This window comes from Anser anser, assembly GCF_964211835.1.
Source record: "Anser anser genome assembly, chromosome: 2".
NCBI classification, from domain to species: Eukaryota; Metazoa; Chordata; class Aves; order Anseriformes; family Anatidae; genus Anser; species Anser anser.
In genome coordinates this window covers 125,044,746-125,065,139 of record NC_139721.1, presented here as the reverse complement: position 1 = coordinate 125,065,139, position 20,394 = coordinate 125,044,746, and the positions used below count along the sequence as shown (strand labels likewise).

At 37.9% G+C, this 20,394-nt stretch overlaps 1 protein-coding gene across 6 annotated transcripts in view; it reads right to left on the bottom strand.

Annotated features, from left to right (window-relative positions):
• Window positions 1-1,267: 1,267 nt before the first annotated feature.
• Window positions 1,268-20,394, bottom strand: part of TBC1D5 (TBC1 domain family member 5) — a 320,497-nt gene continuing 301,370 nt past the window's right edge. For all 6 annotated transcript variants that reach the window (XM_083824309.1, XM_083824307.1, XM_083824305.1 and 3 more), the window contains 3 exons: window positions 11,548-11,627; window positions 10,633-10,809; window positions 1,268-4,471 (listed from right to left, as the gene is read on the bottom strand). In XM_083824309.1, coding sequence (XP_083680435.1) covers window positions 4,181-4,471; window positions 10,633-10,809; window positions 11,548-11,627 — 548 coding nt within the window. In that variant the 3' untranslated portion in view covers window positions 1,268-4,180. The remainder of the gene's footprint in view (window positions 4,472-10,632; window positions 10,810-11,547; window positions 11,628-20,394) is intronic.

The following is a 20,394-nucleotide window of genomic DNA, read 5'->3' as shown; positions in this document are numbered from 1 at the left end:
CTCCTCAATTGCACTTACTTCAGCAATGTGGGACCAGATTCTTCTCCGATATGAAACTGCTGCAATCAGCAGAGCTATTTTTATTGGATTACATCTAGCTCACTGTTTGAAAGAGCAGAACCTGGTGAAACGATAAGTGCACTGTTATTAACCCAGTTTTGAGAGTGTCTGTAATTACGACACACTATTTGAGAAGTTCTGTACAAATTCAGAGAAGGCAATTCCTGCCCTAAACAATTTGTAGTTTAAAAGTCCCCTGCTGCATCCCTTCCTGCTCACCTTCTGTTTCTAGGGTTATGCACTTTACCTCTTGCAGGATCCTCCCACATATCTAAAACCTCCAGCACCGCTTTAGTGGTTAAATATATTGCAAGCAGCAGGCAAACAAGTTGCCTATGTGCACGTTTCAAGTTGCTGTTTCTCCAATGGCCTTCTTTCATACTCTTTCATCTCTAAATTTAGCTAACTACTAAAGTGAGAGTCTAGCAGATTCAGCAACACAGGAAATACTTATGCCGACTGTATATATTCGTTCTTAAAAGGACAGCACAGATTATGAGACAGTGTAATTGCTATTCTGTAGCCAAATGAAGTTTATTTTATGAAATTGCACCTTTTCAAGTCTAATAAACCATTACATTCCTTCCAGACCAACACATACAGCACAAAATCAAAAGTATTATTTAAAGGCTGAGACCCAGAACACGGAAATCTGTTCAAGTCAGGATTGCTATGTCCCTATTTGAACAGATGACATTGTAATTGCCAAGCACAAGTATACCATAAAGACCTTAAATCTGAAATTTAATCTTTATAATAGCTGCCTCAGTGCCATCTAATGAGGACAACACACTGCAGAATCACAGGAACCATTTAAGAATGTCCATTTAAGTATTGAGATGCAGAAAAGTACTGAACAGATACTGAAATTGTGACCGAGACAAGATGATGTAACTGTACCAAGTTTAATGAAAACGCAGAAAAGTTACACAATTTTAAATTCTTGTATGTTATTTTCAGATACAATAAATATGGTAAATAGGAAATGTTCTGTGTTGCTTGGGTTAGATAAATGACAAGCAATTTGATTCCCTGTATCAAATACATAAAATCTGAATAAAATATTAATAATCTATCTGCTTATATAGATAATGAGATAGTTTTAAAGTTTCTAATAACCCTTGTCTTGAGAAATCATACTTCGCATATTCCAGTAAAAAAGCTTTTCCTCCTTTTTGAGAAAACAGCACAAGCACAGCCCAGGAAATTTGTTAATTCTTTCTTTAATAAAGCGGGCTAGATGTTCTTCCAGAGTAAAGATACAAAGCTCCACAACTAAATGAATACCCAGTCAAAATATCATACTGCCTTTCTGCAGTATATTAAACTGACACGACATGCAAGAGACTTTAAACAGTTATAAAAATTACAGATGTGAGATACCGTACAACAGTCTCAGATACATATCTTAATCCCATATTAGTTTTCATCAGAAATTTGCAATGTATATGGTTTTTCTGATTACTGATATCCATGAACATTACGAGCAGGTAATTTCTGGGGAAAAAGAATAATCTTGTATTTAAATGACAACTTATTTCTCAGTATATTCTTAACATAAGGCAAGACAGGGTGATGATTTGACATTTTGTCTAACTTACAGGCTTCTGACTTAACGAATACATAAAATTTTAACTATCTCTGTACTATGATTAAGTATCAAAGACAACATATTTGTGATGTGCAAGGACATGGTATAACCAAAGCAGACTCATTTACTGGAATTTGCTCTAATCTTCCTTGTATAATCATCTCTCTGCTTCTGAGGATCTCACTATATCCCATGGCATGACAGGCATTCAGCTCAATGGTATTCACTGCTTAGTGAAAACTTGTTAGAAACTCCAAAAATCTTTATATATTTTCAGCGCTGTTTTAAAATATGCAAGATGTAACTAACTTACAAAAATAAAAGAACTGTACAAATCACACTCTTCCATTGGCAATGAGACTGCTCAAGAAAACAGCAATGTGATCCCTGAAACAAACAACCAGAAATGAAAAGAACGATTCTTAAAAAAAAAGTAATAAAAAAAAAGTAAAAACATTTTCCCCTGCCAAAGTTTTGGAACCTCTGAAGGCTTATGTAACACAGAATATAAAAACTTTTCTCTCTGTCCCCAAAATATTTCTTTCCTCTTTTCATAGGTACCTCTTGAACAGATTCCCTTTGTCGGTGGTGTGGCACAAGCCTTGCTGAATGGGTTAAGGCTAGAAAAGCTTGAAGACCTAAATAAATCAACAGCCACCTAATCCCCTGGCATTCATGCAAACTCAGGGAAATAAAATAAACCTGAAGACAGGCATGCATGTTGAATTCCAAAGTGATTTTCTATGAAGCTTAAAACTAACCCCCAATAAACGCCTCTCCAAAATGTTATGCATTTAAGACCGTCCATCTAAACAAAGTCATCTGACTGTTCACGCCAGCCTGTCACAAAGATGCACGATGCTATGCCTGCTCGTAACATTCCAGCATTTAATCATTTTACAAGGCACGAAAAATCTTAGAAGAACTACATGGTGGTTTCTGAATGTGTGAGGATACGGCAGCAGCCATGTAATTGCACGAGATAATGACAGTTATCTCTTTGTTTCAGTCACTGACACAGACCTTGCAAAATCTAAAACCAGCAAACCACATCACCTCATCTTTGGAATACTGTACTTAACTCCATTGACAATTACAGACTAATCAGCAAATGACTACCATTTTTAAGACCATATTAACATTAGCGTTGACATGCAGTTACAAAATTCTTGCATGGTGTACTGTATATGTATCTTCAAACTAAATAATGCATTTTTTGGCGCTCTTGTTATAAATAAATTTCTAGCACTGCTTCCTGGGGTTATTTTTGTGTAGGTCCTGCACAAGCAGGCTTCCTCTGACTACCATCTTCTTTTTTGTGAATTCCAAAAGGGGAATCAGCAAGTAAAAAAAATCTTACCTACTTGAAATAAATGTCATCAGATGCACTATTTACTTGATGGGAAAGAAATACAGTTTTTCATAGAAGAACAAGTTCTGCAGTTAACTTAAAACTTCCTGTTGGTTAATGCTGCTGCACCAGATTTTTTTTTTCTGACTAGAAATGTAGAAATCATATAGACATATATGTAAACAGAATCTACAGAAGATAATAGTAATGAGATATAAAGTGCTTTTAATTATGAACATTTTATATCACTTTGCATCCTTCCCTGACCAGTTACCATACTCAAGCTAGTTTTAGGTCATCTGGCTCAGGTCTACACTACGAAATACTGTAATTTCCCTTGCACCTACTCTTTGATGGCAGTAATCTCAGTAACATCAAAATTAATTCATGCCAGGGGAATAAAAGCAGACAGACACAAAGAGGAAAAGAGGCAACCTGGGAACTCTCAAGGGGAAAAAAGTAAGCAAAGGAAAATAAGGCTCTGCTGTATAGGTCCCCATTCTCAAGGAATTTGTAACACATTTGTCTTTAACACAGTGCTGAGGAACAATTACACAAACTTGTGCATTTAACAAATCTCAGGCTACTGTTGGATGAAAATGAAGAAACTAGGATTCCTTAACTGGGAACAAGCCTAGTGCCAGGATGATCCTTTTAATCTTTCTGATATACATTTTCTACTTCTCTAGTCACAGTCTCTGAAGAAACAGTACTCTTGCCTATTCAAAAAACCCAGTCTAACATATTTTCTGAAAGGATGACATTGAATCTAGCTTGTCTTTGCCACATCAGGTCTGATGCCAAGAATCTAAACATTTCCTAATCCATTATGGTACCTAGCACATACTATTCTACGTTTTGGGAAAGCTATAGTAAAGTTCTATAGTAACAAAGCTCCTAAGTAAGATGACTTCTTTATAACTAAGAATAACTGTATATTAGAACTGGGTGTTACTGGGTTTTTATTTAAGGCAGTCATTACAAGGTGTATATTCTTTCTGAAGAGTTGCAACCAAATTTGTATTATTTCTTTTTTCCTAGGCTTTTGGCAACTGAAATGGGTTACATTTATCTATTTTCTGTCCTTCTAATCCAAAAAACCATCCAGCCCATTGAACCATAGGAAGTTGAGCTGAGGTATACCAACTGACCTCCTAACCTCTCCCAACCAGTTTCCATTAGATGTCCAGTGGGCTGACAATAGCGAAGTCAGAATCTTTGCTGTTGTTACTACTGTTGTCATCAGGGCTGGAACTCAGGTTGCTGGAGGAGGCTGAGATGGAACCCATCAGCGGGTCAGAGAATATCAAAGGACGAGACGGAGCTTCTGGCTTCACTGCTGCTTCCTTGTGTGCCTGAAGGGACTGCGCAGGCTCTGGGACAGCACTTCTGCTTCCTTCGTCTTCTTTGGAAACTATTATATAGTCATCAGCGCCCTTACTCTCACTGGTACTCGCATCAGTTGTAGTCTGTAAGAACACAGCACAGAAAGGACTTAAAGTTAGTACCCACTTTCCCACTTGAAGAGGTTATGACACACATCAGAGATATGGGGATGGGATAAAGGAATAGTCATTGTTCAAAAAAAGCAATGCTCAGATCAAGACGTAAAAAAAAAAAAGTGGGTATTAACTGGATGAAATTATTTATTTACAAATTACCTTAACTCATACAGAGTTCTTATATATTTCCTTATCATAATGCAGCTGTGTAGTGATCATAGTAACTAGGCTTCTAATACATACATTATAGCTGTGAAGATTTTAGGTACTTCTTTTCACACTGCTGTTAGTTTTCTACAGTAGTTCATGAAGATGTATTGAGAAATTTTTTGCTGATTTGCATGTACAGTGGCATCTTGCAGTTCTTCAGGAGAACGGTATAATATAACATTTCCTGATACAACCCTGATCTATGGAATCTGAGCTATACACTGGATTTTAGTGTGCACCAGCTCAGGTTTGGCAGATCAGGGCTCTCAGGGCTTCGAGGCTTGGTGTCGTGGGCTGAGGAGCTGAGTACTGCCTAATTATAACAGAAAACTAGGGTCTGGGAATCCCTTTTCTGCCTGGTTAGACCTTGGGAAATGAGTGTTCGTAAACACTCCAGTAGTGGATCAAGATTAGTGTCAGCGTATCAGAAAATTCTCTATGACCTGGCAATCTTATATTCCTACCACAAGGAAGAAAACCAGCTTTTCAGCAGACAGAGAGTCTATAATTAGAAGGGAGGACTGCCGTATACAGCAGGGTGAGATTTCTCCCTTGTTGACCAAGCTTATTAACTTGGTTGCAATGCAAATGGACAATAGCTTCTAGTTCCTTCTGCAAGAGATGGATTCAACTCCTATACAGCACTATGTCCATCCCAAAATAATGTGACTGATTTTTCAGTTGTAAATGTTTCAGCATCATAATGCAACCTGCCAAGTGGCCTGAGTGGGACAAGTGTCTTGAAGTGGTGTGGTACTGAAACCAGTATATTTGATTTCAGTAATGCAAGATCAACAAAAAGGAGGAGTACGGAAATGTTTGTCAAATACAAGCCCTTCAGCTCTTTTACCAAATAAAAAAAATGTAAATTCACTTTGGGGTAAAAGAGAGGTTGCAGGAATTAGAGAAACAAAACAAAACAAAACACAAAAAGTAACAAAAAAGAAAAACAGGAAGAATTTGAATGACGTATGGTTAGACTCAATACAATCTATAAAATTGGAGTCTGGGGGTCATCACAAGTACCACCAAGCCACAAGTTGGGTTTAAGGTATCCATGTCCTCTAGCAAAACTTACATTGCCAAATTTGTTATTAGAGCTGAAAACAACTTTCCATCACTCTGATTACTAATTATAGAGCAGAATGTTCTTGAAAGGGAACTACAGAGTAGCTCAGGAAGCAAAAACCCATCAGTAATTAAGAAGGAAGCGTAATATGAAATAGGGGAGTTACAAGTTTTTTGTTATTATTTACATGATCACTCCAAACTGTTAAAAGTCACAAACAAGATATATATTAACTGGATGTGAAAATAAGTTCAAATATAGAACTGTGAGCTGTTTTCTTAAAAAAAAAACAAAAATGTATGAATGAGGGTTCAAATGTTTCCCTTTGCAGCAAATATTCTATTTTTATAATTTATAAAAATGTTTGGTTTGTGTTATCTAGTTAGTATCTATGTGCAATAATATGTATCAGTCTGTTTTGTAAGTAACCCATTTTAGTACTTAATCATTCAAATGGAAATATATTAAGTCCAAGTATCAGTTACAATTTTAAAGGTCCCAAAATAAGACAGTTGCCAGACTGACACAAATGCACATCTATTAGTCTTTGAAACTAATTCATTTTCCTTGGATGTCTTAATAAAATTCACATAAACCAAACAGAGCAGATTGCTTTAAAAAATGTCAACAACTATCTTGTACCAAATGTTATCAAAACCGATCTCAAACTTCCTGTTTTGTGCAGAACCAGGGTAGTCCAAATGTGAATAAACAACATGACAATGACTCTCCATGAATTTAAATAGATCTACATGGAGACATACTTCACTATTTAAGCACTTCTGACATGAGACATCATTCGTTATTAATTAGCATTTACTTTCCTCAGGTCTGTTTGAGATGCTGTCGCTCAGTTGCCATCTCTGTGGGGCTGAGGACACAGGCACTGCAGCACCACTGCTCTGCTCCAGTCGTGTGCCAGCAGTCACCTGGGTTTGTAGGCACCCAGGGCAACCACAAGACAGAGCCAGGTGAAGCTTTTTTTGGGAGCCCTAAACGCCACGTTAAAATTTCAGCACTTTGTTTTTTCACTTCTGTACAACAGAAATACCCGTTACTTTAAACAACAACCCTTGCATAACTGACCTGGCTTCCTTCCATGCTTCTGTTTAAAAGCTCCCAGTGAATGCAGTACAGTCTCATTTTGTAAAATTACACATTTTATTATTCCAAGCTATCACGATCATGCTATTTCAGTCCTCACAGCCCTCGTGTTGAGATGGCTCCACCTTGGGTAGGGTGACATGGACATATTGGAAAGAGTCCAGCTTAGGGGCACCGAGATGATGAAGGGACTGGAGCACTTCTCTTACGAGGAGGCTGAGAGAGCTGGGACTGCTCAGACAGGAGAAGAGCAGGCTCAGGGGGGTCTTATCAATGTACCTAAATACCTGAAGGGAAGAGGCAAAGAAGCCAGAGCCAGGCTCTTTTCAGTGATGCCCCTGCCAGGACAAGAGGCAATGGGCACAAACTGGAGCACAGGAGGTTCCATCTAAACATCAGGAAGCATTTCTTTACTTTGCAGGTGACCGAGCACTGGCACAGGCTGCCCAGAGAGGTTGTGGAGTTCCCTCCTTGGAGATCTTCAGAAGCCATCTGGACATGGTCATGGGCAAGCTGCTCTGGGTGGCCCTGCTCGAGCAGGGGGGTTTGGACCAGATGACCTCCCGAGGTCCCTCTGAACCTCAATTGTTTTGTGATGCTGTGACAAGGATGCCCAGCGGGTTGTCTTCCTTATGGCAGTGAAACCCAGCAAGGACCTCTGGTCATAAGCGTTTTGCACTGGTGCTGCAAATTCCTAACTTCTGTTTCACAAAATGTGTTCCTGCATAGTTAAAAAAAGCATCCTGCCCTTTAATAAAGGGAAAGGAAAGAAAACCACTCATTTCAATTCCTTTTTGTTAGTGCTGTGCTTTGTGACACTATTTTTCATTCTAACCACACTTCCAGGTTGAGTTAAAGAGACCTATCACTCACTGATGTATCAGACATGGTAAAACATATATAGTGACTCCAAAATGATAGAAAAGGGCCTCCTGTGAATGTTTTCCTATCCCTACAACACACTGGTATTTTGGTACCGATTTTTCCAGAGGTAAAATACCTCCTCCCTCCGTGTTCTGCCTATTTCTGTTTCAGGAAACTCATGCTGACGTGAACCATGTTTTCTCCCATCTGCTGCCACTACTGAATAAATGAAAAATGACAGAATTATACTTCCAGTAGCTTTGAAACTTAACAACCTTACGCCCATTGCCATATGGCTTCTCCAAACACTTTTTCCTGATGAATATCAGCTACTAGCACCAGGCTTATTTCAATTGCCTTCATACTGTGAATGAGTTAAAACTAACTGTAAGAACACAATTCAAGAAAGCTTAGAAGAACAGCAGCTCATTTTGCCTCCTTCTTTGAATAGACATAAAGGCAAGATAATGTGTTAATTATCATTCATTATTTAGCAACAGAAGCCTTCTGTTTGTCAACTGCATACTGCTACCAAAGCCAAACATTCCAACAAATGCTCTACTTCTTTGAGTCTTTTATCTTCATTTTTTGCATTTTTAATTTTGCAGCTTTCCTTTCCAAAGAGGGGCTGTATCCTTATCCTCATTTTTCAGAAAAGGAATTTTAGGCAAAAAAGAGGATGAGCACTTTTAAAAGAAGATGATAAATAACTTATACTCGGGTTACAACCAAGCACAAAAGACCAGACTTTAATCTCAATTACATGATAGCTACACCTGTAACTTTTCCAGATGTCCCAGCATTATCCCTGTAATTCCACCAGAGAAAAATCTTTACAGTATAAGTCACATTAAACAGAATAACATGCATTACCAAAGTCAAAAAAATGTAAATATAGCAAATTTTATTTAGCAAGAAATGCATTAAATGGACTAGAGATGGCTGGAATTTTTAACCCACCTGCAGCTCCCAATAAATGCTCCCAGCTTGACCCAGGGCATTAGTGCAGCCCATTTTCTTCACCAGAACTAAAAGCCTGGGCTGTGCAGCAATTAACCCCAATAATTACTGGTTTAATTTCATAGCCTACTAAATTTAGCAGTTTTATTTTCCATTTTTATTTTTCATTTTATTAAAAGGGGCCCAAAGCTCTCATCTTTTTGTTTCATTTTGGATTTGATTGATTTTTATATTGACGGGCTCAGAAACAGAATAGAACAGGGGGATATTACCAGTCCTCCTGGACTGCCACGTGGCTCCCCAACAATGAGCATTTCTACAGGGAGTCTTCTATTTCTCCTTCTGGAATAGGGGCCACAACTCATTATCATAATTGGAAATTTCAGATGATAAGACAAGAGGGGCTAATCAGTATGAATGTGCTGTATCTGCAAACGTAACCCATACTGTGCTGAAGCCTCATTCAGTGTTCTGCTGGAGCTTAGCTTGTACAACATCACCTCACATCATTTGTGGTTGGCTTACTAGCTGCCTCACGGAGCACACAAATTGTGGAACCTGGGAACGCTGCTCAGTTCCCGGGGCTGGATGCATATCCTGACCACACACTGGGATGAGACCTCAAAGCTTCCACCAGAAAGAAACCTGCACAGAGCAGGCTTTATCTGTCCCACTCCCAACACTCACATTGCAATGCCCCAGCACCTCTGCTCAGTGACACGTTTGGAGCAGCATTTGAGTTAGGTCTTCTCCAGCACAAACAGCGTCTGCACACACTAACCACATACTGTTATTTTATATGGCATTCTACCTTCCAATTTCTATAATAAAACCAAATAAAAAATCTTGACTCTGTGAACCTGTCATTACTAAGTGAAAAAATAAATAATCTTAGTATTTGTTCTAATATTGTAATACAGTTAAAATATTATATGTATTATTTCATACATAGAATGGTCTAAATCAGCAGGATTGTGTGTAATGAATCAAAACAACTGTGTCATTATTTGAAAATGAGTAAATATTTCCTTTAGTTCCTAGGTAAACTTGTCAAGAGTAAACTTGATTGCAGACTCAGCTAGACTCTGAGGTGACAGTGCTGCCACTCATTTACAAGTGTGAGTATCAGTAATGGCCTGGCAGATGACTTTAGAAATTCAAAATTGAATATTGAAAATTATATAAAAATGTGCTTATTGAAAAATGCTAGTTTTTAAGATCACATTTGAGTCAGACTGAGCCTTAGACAGACAGGGAGCTTTTAACATTATGGAAAAATAACTTTGTGTATGAACTTGTCTGGTGACTGAGTGCTTTGTATGTGACAATCTTGTTTACTGATTCAAGGAGAAAGTCAATACAGTGAAGTAGAAGGTAAAAGTAACCTCCTCGCTATTTCCTTTTTGGCACTGGCCATGCATACACTGCAATGCAGAAAATCAGCTCTTACATAATGTAATTCTGGAGGACAAGGACAATGAGAATAATCAACTAATATGGGAACATTCGCCTCCAGTTTTGACATCTCTTTGTAGGAAATTAATCTGAGAAGTAGATTCAACAATCTGAAAGAAGAACACCTCCCCCCCCCACGCCTTGGCAAACAATGCATAACACTTTGACTTAAATAACTGTGTGTGGAGCATAATGCTACAATAGAAGAATTGATGTGAGTGGAAGAGTAACTAGACATAGACTTTTAACCATGTCTTCATATGCACCAGCAACCCTGGGTCTTGATGCTTAAGGCCCGATCATCTCTCAGCAGGGAACAAGTTGTGTTTCTGACTAGACCCGGCTTCTACAGGGCAGGTGGGCTGCAACTGGTGTGTCCCCATGTAGTGTTCGGCCATGGCAAAGGGAGTATCCAAAAAATACAAGACTAATTCCATCAATGGCCTGTCTGAGATATTTGTCCCACCTGTTGTCCTGAGATGAACTGTTGTTTTGTTGTAACAGGTCCCTTTACGACGTCGCCAGTCCCTTTGTTCTGACTGTTGGAGCAGTAATGATCATCTGCTATCGTGATCTGCTCATTTTCTTCAGCTTCCAGCTGGCTCTGGTTGAAACGCAGGGAACCTTTCAGAATATCTTTGATCTGTTGTTGAATGGGAGGGGAAAGAGTTTAAATTAGAAATTTGGAGGAATTCTGAATTTTGTAAAGCTCCACACAGAATGCTTTCATACACCATTTCCCCATAATATTTGTTTTGAAGAAAGGAAGTAAGTCAGTATTAATATACTGACTATACTGGCTAAAGACGTAAGTATCAATGCTATGCCGTTGTATCAAATTCTGGAAAACAAGTATTGAAGAAACCTAAAGAGAACCAAGTTGCTAATATTATTCCCTACCTTGTTATAGATTTAACATAATTCCTGATAAAATGAACTTAAAGGGAGCATAGTATAGTATAATCAGAGTTTCAGATCCTTGGCAGCATTCTCATTTTATGTATGCGGCATTCTTTAAATTTCTTCAAATTGAATGACACTCAAGTACCATCACAATAAAATAAGGGGGACATAAGCATGATTATCGCATAGCAGGTAGATTGCATTAAGAAAAATCTGGTGTGATTTAAGCCCGAAACTTGGAATTGTGCTTCTTCAACTCTCATTCAAGGCCTCTCCAGAAGTTTTCTGGGAGCAAATACCGTGCAAGTCAGTTGAAGTCTTTACAGCTGAGTTTTATCTTCTAAATAAAAGTACTCTGCAATGCTTGATGCATTAGTATAACAGCAGTATACAAAGAGAATAAAAAAGGAGAGAAAAAGAAAGAAAGGATTAATAGCACTGCGGGATACAAGAAGGTTAAGTTAAGCAATAGTTATACCTGCTTCAAACCAGCCAAGGAAACCAGTATTTCATCTTCTTTTTCCAAGTGTTCTTGTAATATGACTTCCTGAATATTTCCTGAAACATCAAAAAAAAAAAAAAAAAAGGTAATGAAGGTAATGAGAGAACATTCCCTAAATAATCTCTAATGTGCTGCCAGCTTGCCACTGACTTATGTCCTCACAATGAAACCCTGTGACCTGCAAACACAATTTCACACAGACCTGGAGGCTGACAACCTTATTAGCTCTGGAAGCTGGGCCAGCCAAAGCCCATCGCTGCTGCCAGGACACCTGCAGTAACGCTGTGCCCCTCTGGCCTTCTACCGCCCCAATGTACTAATGGACTCAGGCAGCTACCGGGCCCTAGAAGAAAACATTGGCCTCACATATCTTTGAGCCTGCAAATGATTTGGAAGCACTCAAGGACATCTACAGGAGTCTGCTGCAGCCCACAGAAAGGTTTAGGGTAAAAGGTCAGCAATTTTAATGTAGATCCTGGCCACTGCAGATGTGCTGGAACACTCTTCTTTATAACAAGACTGAAAATTTTGTTCTCTTTCCACTCTCTAAAAAATTAGGTAAAAGACCCAGGGCTGAGCAAAGCTTATGTGCCAGAAACAGCCGTGCTGTACTATCACTTCAGAAGACACCCATCTTCTATACCTATTAGAGCTTTCTTCCATTCCACGCATTTCAATAAGCAGGCATATGGCATGTGCTGGAGTTGGGGCTGGAGGCTGGCTGACACATCAGAGATGGAGCTGCAGTGGTTTTCCCCATGTCAGAGAAATCCCATGCAATGCTGCAGTCCAAACCAGCCTGGAGAAACCAAATGTTTGCAGACTCTTTATCTATGTCAGGTCCTTTTCCACCTTTTTTCCCTTCCTCCTCAATCCTTTAGGAAAACAGCAATGAGCCTTAGTGACTGATTTACAGAAAAGATATTATCTGCCAACTGAAAATGAAAGGATACTGCTTTGTGCCACTCCTGTCTTATACACACACAGCTAAGCCCAAATCCTTCAGTGACACTCATCTGGTAACAAAGCTTTGCTGCTCGTGAATATTTGTATCCCAGGTGCTTGACAATTAGAGCTTAATCCATTCATATGTTGCATTTGTTTGTTTTTAAAAACATCCTACAGGTCCAGGGCCCGAACCAGTGAAAAGCCAAAAATGTTACAGAGCATGCTGACAAGGATGGATATGATGCTGCTGCCAACTTGACACAAAATGAAGTTTCAAGTAAAAACATTGTGCAACATGGCTTAAGTTTTGTGTTTACAGAAGAAATAGCAAAAGAATGATATGTGGGAGACTGGACAAGAATAAAGATTAAAAGTAGAAATGTGGATTTAAGAACCACATATAAATAAGTCTGAAATTGTGTGTGGGCCAGAAATCAGTTGTGGGCATAAATGAGAAATGGAAAGGGCAAAGAGGGGAAAGGATCCAAGCCTTAACACTAAATGCACTTGTAGAGAAGCTACCTGAGAAGCAGAAGGAGTAAAAGAGGATAGAACAACAAAAGGCAATAGAGGATGGGTTCACAAAGGTTGGTGTGATCAAGGTCAAGAGCAACAGTGGGGTTAGGAAGATTCAGCTTTGCGTTAGCAGCCCATCTGAATAAGGAGATCCATGTTTACATTATTTAGCACTTATTATTTATCATACAACAGCAGCAGACTTCTGCAGCAATGAAGTCAAACAATACAACTGAACAAAGTCTAGTATAAATCTCACATCAGAAAGACTGTGTTATGAAGGCTAGAAATAATGTGAAATTAGATCTTTCTGCAAATATGCAGCAACAAGATTTGAGAGAAAGCATAATAAATTAAACATTTTACTTGTCTTTTTTTTACATTTCACATCTAAATTGTCTAGTCTCTCAATTTGATAAAAAAAAGATATAGATGCTTACTTATATAATTATGCTTTAGATAGTGATTTCCACTGTTTAACAAGAAATGCATGATTTTCTACTTTTAAAAAGGTCCCAAACTTTAAAAATCATAAGTCCAAAGTCCAAGTCTTCACAGGCAGGAAAACAATATAAATCATGATCTGAATCGTTGAATTTAATTCTTTTCCATTTCTCAGCATTAGAAAGAAAAACATTTCTATAGTATTTTATCCCTCATATAAATTAAAAATATGTATTAAAACCTAAGGTATGCACAATAACTAAGCAGATGGACCAAGAAAATAATTCAAAACAAACCTCAAACCTGCTGAAGACCAAATGTGGGAAATCTAAAAGGAATAGGAAAATAAGAGAGAGAACAAAAGCTGACCTTCCACATGATGTAGAAATAAACTATTATTATTCCTGTTCTTTACAGATGTTCTTTAAGGCAGAATTTCAAAAGAATGAAAAAGAATCTATCATTGCTACAAAGAAACACCTGTTACTGTGAAGAAAGGTATTGAGATTTCTAAGAAGTTATGAATAGAGCTACGAAAGTTAGCCATCAGTAAAAATTAATACAAACGCTTGTACCATCATATATTTACTCTAGCAATATTAATACCAGATTTTAATATTGCCTTCAGAGAAGAAAAGAATGAGAAAAAAGGCTGGAAATACAGCAGAATTTTCTAACACTGAACTGTTGAATTTCTAACAATTTTTCCTTGAATTTGCAAGTACAGTATGACGTACATCTTGGATATACCGGGTCTATTTGTTTTAATCAGTTAAAATAATTAAAATTTATTTTGGAAGTACGCCCACTTGGAATTTGTTGTAAGGCACAATTCTGGACGCAAAGAGCACACTTCCACTTAGCGCAGAAAAATGTCCCAAGATGCAAATCACTGTAATTAGCCACTTTTCCCCCCAGTAACAGTTGTGACATAAGGTCGTAAATCGGGAAGTCTTTCTCTAGTACAATGAAAGAATGAAGGTTTCCCTGTGGAATTGGCAATGGAGTTTTCTTCTTCTAAATATGTCCTTGAACTGCACATGGCTTCTAATTTATTACACTCATCCCTTCTGAATGCAGAGTTTATCATCTACCAAATAAGTGCTAAGTATGGAGTCCAAATTGATCAGTGCTTATTCTTTTTCCCTCGCTAGTGAGTAGAGAAGAATTAAAAAAAAAAATCCTTAGAGGAAAGAAGCATAAAGGCAATGTGATTCTGCATGAGTGCCTCCTCAATCACGTCCTCCAGTTGGGACCACTCTTTGCAATCCATTTTGGCCAGAAGCGGAGGTGGGAAGAAGAGGAGGGATGGCAAGCGACTCAGTACCTACCTCCAGAGCTGCCCAACAGTGAAGAGCTGTGCCGAGGGCTCAGCAGTCCTTAGCTGAGAGCCTTTCATTCAGCCCTCTTTCCTGCACTGGGGGGACCTCCCAGAGCTGTCAGTTAGTGAGACAAACTGGGAAACTAAGCTATCCAGTGCAGACAAAAGCTTCCTCTTTTACTCTTCTGTATCTCAAAATACATCTTTATAACTGAAAATACTTTAAAAAACACTAGCACTCTTGAGAGTGCCGGGAAGCATGACGTTTGATATGATATTGCTTAGCTGAAGGATTTAGCAGAGATGTATCACTTAATCTTCCTTCATAGGAAACGTTACTATATTCTGAGAGAAATGTTTTATGTATATGAATTGGCCATATATTAATTTCCCCCCCTTATCTGATGCTGTATATTACTACCTTTAATTTCCAATATTTGTTTCATAAAATAATGAACTTTCTTTTTTTTTTTTTTTTAAATCAGGTATCAATTAGGAACTGAAAACACCTTCCTACCTGTAAAACAAACATTGATGCGATAAATAGAAAACAATTGATTATGTGACTATTAGATTATTGAAAATCAAGTCCAGTTTGATTCTATGCTAGAAATATCTTATTGGCAAACGTTGTTCAAAAGTTAACAAATGTCTTATTTTCACAAAATGAACTGTCATACCCTAATTGTACTCTAGACTAAAATTCAAAAATACCAGAGACATAAAACCAGTTGTTCTCCTCAGAAGTCCGCAATGTTATGTGCTAAAATGGCTGCCCTTGAACAAGACCCATAACCTAAGGCATGTTTTTTATGTAATGGATGAGAACTGATTTTGGATGCTTATTTATTTAAGTTTGATAAATACCAGACCAGTTAATAACTGTTTCCTTAGGAAGACTGTGATCAGCTGCCCTGTTGTACTTTAAAGCCAGCTGTAACTAGGGAAATAATATGCACTATTGCATTTTTGTCCTTCTCCACTAGACACAGGAAAACAATGCATTAAGAAGTGATTTGGGTAGCAACAGGCTAGCTAAAACAACTGTAGAATTAAGATGAAATACTTTCCATTGCCTGCCCTTTTCCCAAACTGTAACTAATTTCACATGCAAAACTCACTGTAAAAGTACTATCAAAAAAGCAAGATTTCTATTTCCTCTCCCTAATTTAACTTCTAAAATTTAGACTGAAGGCATGCTATCATTCGCTGTACAAAGATGAAAGAGGAAGATAATCCACAGCAGCTCCTAGCAGTAAAATTAGAGAAGGCTTATGCTCTTTGATGACTGAACTGCTACATATTGCATGATGGTGAGCAGAGCCACTGCTGAGTTCCCCAGCCAGGGAAAGGGGCTGTTCAAAAACTGTTTTACAGACCAAATTTCCTCCTTGAATGTGGAAAAGCTGGTATGTTTGGCCTAGTTATTTTAGATGCTTCTTAAGTAAACTAATATTCACTGAAAAAAATTGCATGAATTCAATACAGATTCCGCAAGAAACCCACCCAAAGCAGTGTTAAATGAAGACAGGTAGTGGCACCAGTGGGAAAACTAGTCTGCTGTACCTAAGGTCCTCTCAGGCATCCCTCCCTTCATGGTTTTACATGTGGAAGACTAACGTGCACCTCTTCACTCCCACCAGGGAGGAAGGAGATATGCAGAACTACAGCCTTGCAGGCGTATGGCATGGACTTAATTTTCACAGACACAAAATTAGGTGTATGTGGAGAAAACTGAACCTGGTAATAACCTTAACACCCTTGCTCTCTGAGGTTCTTCACTTTCTCATGTACTGCTGCTTTTTCGCAGTGCATCTCTCTCCTAATGATTTCTATTTTAACCCAGTCTCTATGTGGCCTTTCCAGAAAGGTGCCTCTTGCTGAGAGGGACTAACCACAAATAGTTGCAAGCTTCATTGGGAACGAAATACTAGTTTTCTGATCAATGACTTGTGAACTATCCAGAGTGCCAAAATCATGTTAAATCTATGTTTTTCACCCTAGCTTTCCATTATGGAGAACCTGGTTCAAACAAAGTCAGAAGGCAAAAGGACATTTTAACTGCCAAGGTCATCAGTAGAAAAGGAAGAGATAAGTGTGTTATCTCAGCTCTGTATTATTCCAAAGAGGAAACAAAAAAACCCCGAAGTTCAAGCAGATGTCAAGGCATACAGACAACTCCTCTGTTTCATGCCACATATTCCAGTCCTTTTGTGTGATTGTTTTTATGAAATCAGGGTTAATATTTAATGTGTGGTAATGCTTGCAAAATCAGAGAAATATGTGGTAAAAAATCACCAACCATCAACTCATAGAAATGCACAGAATTTCAGACGTACAGGGAATGAGACTGGAGGGGTCATGAGGTAATTTTGCCCATCTTTTGTTCAAAGGCAAGATCAACTCTAACTATGAACTCCAATTTACGTATTAAGAGCAAATAATGCTTAACATATACATTACATCTGTGTCAGTGCTGTGGTGTACAAAGACAAGAGTGTATACCCAGACATCCTGCGCTTCCAAAAAGAATATATAAAAAGCATGGACACCATGACTCCCATGGCAGGTGAGAGAGCATCCTCTGGCTATACAGAGCTCTTTTTTTATTTTTTTTAGAATCTATGGCCCTGTTGGTGGTAAAATACTGTACTGCCCCATACTGCTTACATGAATGTACAGTCCTGATCATTGCTGAGACAAATGACATCTGCACATTTCATGTGCATCCCTCTTTATCCATGACTACAAACACCTGCTAGGACCACCAGCCTCTGGGCACTTCTGATCAACACATTTTTCTTAAAGTTCAAAGTGACTTTTTTCCCCTCTCTCCTTCTGTGAATCACTGTCTTCCTGTTGCTGTTTATGTTCACTAGAATTAAAAAAAATCACTGTAGTGTGAAGTGACATGTAAATAAGAATTCGTTCTGCATAAGTGACAAACTTAATAGCTATAAGAAATTGGAACCTATCCTAAGAGAAAACTTTACTATTTCACTTCCTTACAATCTAAATACTTGCTTCATACTGCAGTAGATTGCAGACACTACACCTTAAAATTGCTATGGCTGTGTAAAAGACAGTTATTGTAAATCATGCAGAGGTTTCTAAAACACAAGGTTTCCTCCTTCTTGTATGGCTGAATTCATTAAAACTGTTTCTGATTTTACAAGCATAATGATTTACTCAAATACCATTGTGTTAAATGCCACATAAAAACCTGAACAGATTGAAAGTTTTGACAGCAAACATCCATAAATGCCCCAGATTTCATTTAAATATTCTTAAGGCCCTTTTTTATGATGCATGTCATATATCGAATAAATGAATAAGTTAACCTGGAAGAAAACCTAAAACATCTAAACTAAAGACTATTCTTTATTAGGAAGGAATACTCAGTTGGAAACAAGTGCTTTCAATTTTCAAGTAGCATACATAGAGAAACTATGCATCCTCACTACAGGTATAGGACTTTTCTATTCTCTTTATGGACTGAGGTTGATAAAGCATAGATACTAACTTGAAGTGCCATCTCCAGGAGGCTGGAGAGAAAGAATAGGGTGATTTATAAACTTCATTGTATTATTCAAACTAGTTTGTGTTAATTACTCACATGTATTTTATAACTTTTTGGGGGGCATTTTTTTTGAGACTTTTTGATTTATGAGATCTCACTCTACTATTAACTATAGCCTCTCTGTTCATTGTGAACAGTTGTTTCTAACCTTTTACATCTATGGCATTTCTGTAACAGAAGAAGACATTTGTGTCAAACATGCCATGAGAAGATAGGGCCCTACTGCTAAAACCAATGCTATGCTCTTTAAGACTTTTCAGGTATCCATGGAGGGTAGGGTATCCATCTGGGTTTTGGGTAAGATGACTGCAAGTTCTGTTTATTGTTCTGGAGAGGTCTGATGTCACAAATCACTGAATTCTACAATATGTCCATTCAGCAGTGTCACAAGTTGTACGCGAAACTGTTGTGCCTAGTAGAAGAGATTCCAATTTACACTAGCTTTCACTTAAAAAAGAAAGATATTGCAAGCCTTGAGTCATATTTGTATCACTTACTCAGAAGTCCTTGGGAGTAGATTATTGACAATAGTACTGGATTTGATCCCAGATTATGACTGAAAAGAAAGTCAATCCCAGCTGTGAAGTGTAGTTACATTCCCATTAATAAAAACAATTATAAACACATGTTAAAGGAAAGTAATTTTCCTGTTTCCTTTTTTTTTTTTTCTCTGTGATTTTGAATCTGTTGCGCAGATTTGATAGATTTGCTGACTTTCTGTTTGCTCCCACTGAAAAGTTTTGAGTCATGCTGTTGCTCTGTTCTGAAGATGGGAACTTTTCCACATCACCTGGTCCACCTACCTACTGCAGTCCTCTTCAATGAGAAAAGTTGGCTTCTAGCATCATTCAAATAGCTCTATGCCCTTCTTCGAAAGAATGGCATGTGTTCTGAACATGATGGGCAACAATGGAAGGCTAAACAAAGGGTGAAGAGTGAAAGAAACGTATCATATATGATAAGCTAGATAACTGCTAGATAACATCATAAGACAATCCAATGCCTGAGAGAAGCTGGGAAAGAAAGGGTGGATTGTCAGTGGTTGTCAGTAGGAGGGAGATGCTCACTGCAAGAAGTGAAGGAAGAGGATCAATGGAATTAAACACTGTGACAAGAATTTGCTGAAACTTGCAAGGAAAGGTGTTAATTTAGGTAATGATGGGGTGTGTAAGCCTCATTATTTAAATCTCTTTTTCATCAAGACTGCCGGGATGAAAGGGTTTGTAGGTGCCTATCACAGTTGGGACTTTCAGGATTAGCACAGTTGTAGAAAGAAAGCAGCTCTCTACTGGTTAACTGTGTGTTTTTGACCTTAAGAGTTACCTTTAAGAGACAAAAAGGTGGTTAAAATTCACGGGGCACAAAGAATTACATTTTCATTCTTCCTAAACACATATATATTTATAAATAGAGTGTGACCAGAAGTGAGAATCTGAATCCAAAGCTATATAACAAATATTTGTTTCACAGTAACCACTCCCATATTGTTTAATAAATCTGTTAATGTTCTGTATTTGTACATGATTTTTATAGGTTATTTTACATCTTTAATCTTAACCAAAGCAGCAACCCCCTTAGACTCAAAGGACTCTGTTTGATGTGGCCTTTTTTACTTACAGCATTTCTAATCACACAGAATTTGTGAACTATGGATTGTTTTATTTACGTCCCAAGCATGAGGGAACTCATTTAATGTACTTACTACCTAAAAAAAAAAAAAAAAAAAAAAAAAAATTTCATTTTCATTTCAACCCAGGGCAGCAGAATAATTTCATTTTATACTTACAAAAATTTCATAACCTTTCCCTTTTTCACATGATACATAAACCAAGAATTCAGTACTATAGTGCAGACCTTTTACAAGCAGTGCACCCAGATCTATATTGACTAATATATCAGCCTCTAAATAATGAGCAATTAAATAAACTCTCTCCTCCTCTTCCCTCCCCCACTGCAAGTGATCTTTATAATGAAATGCATCCCTGTAACAACTCCATTGACTGTTAAAAGAGGG